This window comes from Octopus bimaculoides, chromosome 10 (genome assembly GCF_001194135.2).
Source record: "Octopus bimaculoides isolate UCB-OBI-ISO-001 chromosome 10, ASM119413v2, whole genome shotgun sequence".
Classification (NCBI taxonomy): Eukaryota; Metazoa; Mollusca; class Cephalopoda; order Octopoda; family Octopodidae; genus Octopus; species Octopus bimaculoides.
The window spans coordinates 21,555,994-21,561,043 of record NC_068990.1 but is presented as its reverse complement, the minus strand read 5'-3'; the positions used below and the strand labels follow the sequence as shown (position 1 = coordinate 21,561,043).

The window sequence follows — 5,050 nt, the reverse complement described above, 5'->3', positions numbered from 1 at the left end:
TGTGTGTGTGTGTGTGTGTGTGTGTGTGTGTGTGTGTGTGTGTGTGTGTGTTATGCATATTATACATATGTGCGTAATATCTAATATAAATATATAACATCGTTATATGTAGCATTTATTTGTGTGTGAAAGGTATGCAAATATCTGGAGGTGTTAGGGTGTGTCTGTATTTTCGTTTGTTTCTTTAGATTTGCATCGCCGCATGTTGTGGGGATCTTGTTTATGTTGCATTCGTACGTGTCCATCCGTGAACGTAGCGGGTCGACAAATAGAGTCAGATGAAATCCATACCAAACTTGAAACATGTTTTTAAGAAACCTTCGAAGACCATTTGTCCAGTGACTAGATTCATTAAAAGAACACAGACACACACACAAATAAACACAAACATTCACACACACACACACAAACATACATAGACACACAAATATACATACATACATACATACATACATACATACATACACATGTGTGATCCTACGTTTTTTTTTCAATTCATATTCAATTAATATGCAGCTTTCTGTCAATCGTTTTTCTTTTTTCATGCTCTCTTTTTTTCTCCTTCCATTCTACTTTCTATCTCTCTCTCTCTCTCTCTCTGCTACACAAATACACACACACACGAATGTGTGTGTGTGTATTTGTGTACTTTTTACGCATAAAACATTCAACACACTCGCACACAAACACCAACAAACACAGACACACACACACAGAGAAACACACGCACGCATTCATTCTGTTTTGTGTGTATTTTAATAATAACTTAACTCCTTTTAACTCCTCCTCTTCATCGCCAACTCCCCCTTTTCCTTTTCTTTTCCCTCCACCCGTCTTCTTTTGTTCAACCTCCTACTTCACCTCACACTCCTTCTGTAATTGCCTACCTACTTATTCTTCTCATTCTTGTTCGCTTTTATTATCTTTCTCTAAGCATACTATATAGTACAAACTGCTACCACACAAGTTCGTACACACACACACACACACACATATATATATATATATGTATAGACACACACACTCATATACATGTTATATACGGAGAAACCTATACATGTATTCTCTTCAATTATTATCAAATTCTCTCCCTTTCTCTTTCTTTATTTCTCATTCTCTCCCCGCCACTCATTTTCTATTTCAATACCTATTATCATTCTTTCTTTCTCTCTCTCTCTCTGTCTCCCTCCTCCTCTCACTTTCCTTAATATTTTCGCAAGTAGGAGCGGGAGGAGCAAGTGAACAAAAGCACCCCCCCCACCAAAGAAAAGAAATAGGAAGGGGTAGAAGGAGTAGGAGTAAACAAAAGTGGTAAAACGAGGAGGGGGAGGAGGAGGAAGAATAGCGACAAAGGGAGTGGGAGTAAGAGGAGAAGCTCTATTTTTGTTTAATATTTGTCATTCTATTGTTCGCGTTGTTGTTTTATCAAATACCGCCTCTCATTGTTAGAACGCTTTTCGCCAGCCAGACGCACTGTTGTACCGTAGCTTGGTTTATATTATAAAAGCGCCCTCCCTCTTATCGCTTTCTTTCTATCTATCTATTTAAATCCCCATCTATCGATCAATCTATTCATCTACCACACTCTTACTTTCTCCCTTCTATCTCAATTCAAACTCATTCACACACAAGACTCGATTCATTACTGTTGTCGTTGTCAAGAAAAGCGCAGGCCCGGATTTAACAACTAAACTAAGACTCGACTTGCTCACTGACAAAAACTCCCCAGACACCAAGGGAGAAAGACACATACTCGGTACAAGAGAGAATACACTCCACCTACTTCTCACCTCTTTCTTCTTTTTCTCGTTAAACCAAGCTATCTTTAGTCAGTGCTAGTCCGTCACTCAGGCAGTCAGTCAGACAAAACAAGACGATTTTTACTGATCGAAGGCAAACTTTTTTTTATATACATATTTTTCAACTGCAGTTTATAAACTAACTGGACTTGCTGCGACCACCCTATAAGGACCTTCTCATATTATACATATTATATATGTATATAATATATAATATGTACCGTTCTTCATCGCTTTTGTGTTTGTTACAATAACTCTCCCAGTGATATTTGGGAAAAATCGAAAAGAAAGAAGAGAGAAAGAGGGAAAAAATTATACAGCAGACGAACAATTACTGTGTTGTTTAAAAACCAAAAATAATTCTTTATATTTTCTTTCCGGATTCAATTTTGGTTTTGCCATTTCAAGACAATCACCTGGAAATAATAATGAACCGCTCAGCCAGTAGGAAGCAATAACTCGACCAATAATTGTATACACATGTGAGTGTGTGTGCGTGCGTGCTAACGTTTGAATGCTGAATACGAGGGTGAATATTATTTGAAATAATTTACGGTTTTCCACTTTGATGTTAATTTAATCTGTGATTCTTTGCATTCATATATATATATATATAAATATATGTTTATATATTAACTGTACCTTAATGCCAACGAAGAAATGACGCACCAACAAAAAACGAAAGTACAAAGTTAAATAATACGTCTATTGGACTCTAAAGATGGATCTTACCAAAGTGAAGAAAATTTCACCGAACTGGATTCTTTAAAATTTTAAATCTAAAAAAAAAAAGAAAAGCAAACAAAAAACGTCAGTTTTCCTTTCAAGTGGATCACTGAGATTCGAACTACCGACCTTTTCTTTTACCTGTCTTCCGACGGCGTATGACTCTAAGCACGCAAGTAAGAAATTGCTTAATTTCAAACGGTTATTTTACACCTGATGTCTTTTGAGTCAAGGATATATAAGTTTACATATATATATATATTAACGGAGGTAATTGTGAATTTTTAAGCAGTTTAACTTTATTGTAAACAACCATCAAACAGGCTACACGAAAAAAATTATAAAACAAAGAAATATATTTGCTTACTTTCCATTCATTGGTGACAGCAAATACTATATATATATGTATATGTATATATATATAGATATTGGCTTCTCAATCAAAGCACACAGTTATAGTAAATATATACATTTCATTATTTAGACCATACCTTTATACACTCTCAAAAATAGTGTTGGATAAACAGACATATATTTATATATAGCAACTTAAACTTTCTACAATAAAACATCGAGCCTGAATACAAACAAAGCTATAAAAAGACCTTAGGTCCCCGGTAAAAAAAAAAATATATATATATATATATATATATATATATATATATATATTGATAAATTCGTATATATATAATATATAAATAATATATATTACCAAGAGGATAAATCGAAAGCCACGCACTAGTTGTTGCTATCAATTACGGATAACCCCTATGTTTTCTATATAATGATATAGTTATAATAATAAGAATTACTCAGCACCTAGTCACATAGCTGCTGCTATTGCTGCTGCTACTTCTTCATTCAGTCCACTCCTCCTGAATATTTTCTTTCTTTCTTTCTATAGTTTTTCCTTCAAAATATATTTCAGTGTCCGTGTGTTTCTTTGTGAGAACACACGCCGCCTTTACATATATATTTATACATACACACGTACATACACATCGTGATTATAAATACCAAGAGGGTTGTATCTGCCCATTGCTTTTGAGCATATACATATAGATATAACAATCACGCCGCTTTGGTATGTATAGTGATTTTTGACTCATTGATTAGCCTATCTATTTCTATCCCTTTCTGTCTGTCACTTTCTTGTCTTTCTCTTTCTCTCTCAGTTTTACTGAGTGAGATTTTGATTGCGTGACTTTCTAATTATAATTTAAATATTTATTTATTTAATCCATTTCCTTGTGAGAGCGTCTACCCCCAAACTTTCACCGTGGCTAACTTACGACACGATCCGCACTACCTGGAGGTAGAAAGGTTGACTTCTCCAGATTTACATCATTCGACCATCACCACGGAGCTGTCAACGCCCGACCATTTCAACATGTCTAAGCCGCAGGCTGAACATGTTAAGCGGCCCATGAATGCCTTCATGGTTTGGTCCAGGGGCCAGCGTCGAAAAATGGCTCAAGAAAATCCGAAAATGCATAATTCCGAAATTAGCAAAAGACTCGGTGCTGAATGGAAGTTACTATCCGAAGAAGAGAAACGCCCTTTTATCGACGAAGCAAAACGCTTAAGGGCCTTACATATGAAGGAACATCCAGATTATAAATACCGACCACGTAGGAAACCTAAATCTTTACTTAAAAAAGATAACAAATATGCTTTCCCAATTCCTGTCTTGCCAGGAATGAATACATTTGGGGCAATGCCGTCGTTTTCACCTGGTTCACAGACTGACTCGTTAATTGCATCGAATTTCGGCGAAAAGGCGCGCGCTTTCCTACCACCCACGTCCACGACACATGCACTTTATTCCCATCTGGCAGAAAATGCAAAAATGGACAGCCCTTTGAACATTAGACCTCACGAACTCAATGGAGCAAGTGGTCTCTATTCCCCTTACATGACATCACATTCCTCCCTCGGTAGTCTTCCCCCGGCTGCACATACGCATTCTGGTCTCACCGGACAATATTTGTTACCATGCTGCCCACCACCTTACATGCCATCTCAGGACTTACATAGACCAGTGGCGTATGTATTGGTCAAGCCGGAAGACCACTATCGCCACACAGTAATATAGAAATATTTTAATGGATGGATTATTATTATTATTATTATTATAAAGTAATTTCTCTATATATAAAAAGAAAAAAAATCTATGTATAATTTTGTTTTCATTATTTTTATTATCATTAATATTATTATCAATGCATATGTAAGAAATGATTATTAATACTTATTAATTAATTATTATTATTGAAAGATAATGAGACATTTATGTCAAACAACAGAACTTGATTTAAAAGGTTTCTCTTTCAGCTTGAGAAAGTGAACGCAAAACAAACAGTAACATTGAAAAAAAATTTATATATATATAATATATATATATATATATATATATATATATATATGAAAGTGAAGGATATTTGTTGCTTTGTAATTGACAAGCAACTCTAAATGCAAAACACCATTTCTTTATTTTTTATTTTATTTATTTCTCTTCCCTTTCC

At 35.0% G+C, this 5,050-nt stretch overlaps 1 protein-coding gene across 1 annotated transcript; it reads left to right on the top strand.

Moving 5' to 3' along the window:
• The first annotated feature begins 1,448 nt into the window (after positions 1–1,448).
• LOC106883463 (transcription factor Sox-14) lies at positions 1,449–4,699 on the top strand. Its single transcript, XM_014934485.2, has one exon. The coding sequence runs from the start codon at positions 3,916–3,918 to the stop codon at positions 4,618–4,620; it is 705 nt and encodes a 234-aa protein (XP_014789971.1). The 5' UTR covers positions 1,449–3,915; the 3' UTR covers positions 4,621–4,699.
• The last annotated feature ends 351 nt before the right edge of the window (positions 4,700–5,050 follow it).

What these genes read in the sequence shown, in the direction of transcription:
- LOC106883463 (XM_014934485.2), top strand. Translation starts at nt 3,916, where the DNA reads ATGTCTAAGCCGCAGGCTGAACATGTTAAGCGGCCCATGAATGCCTTC.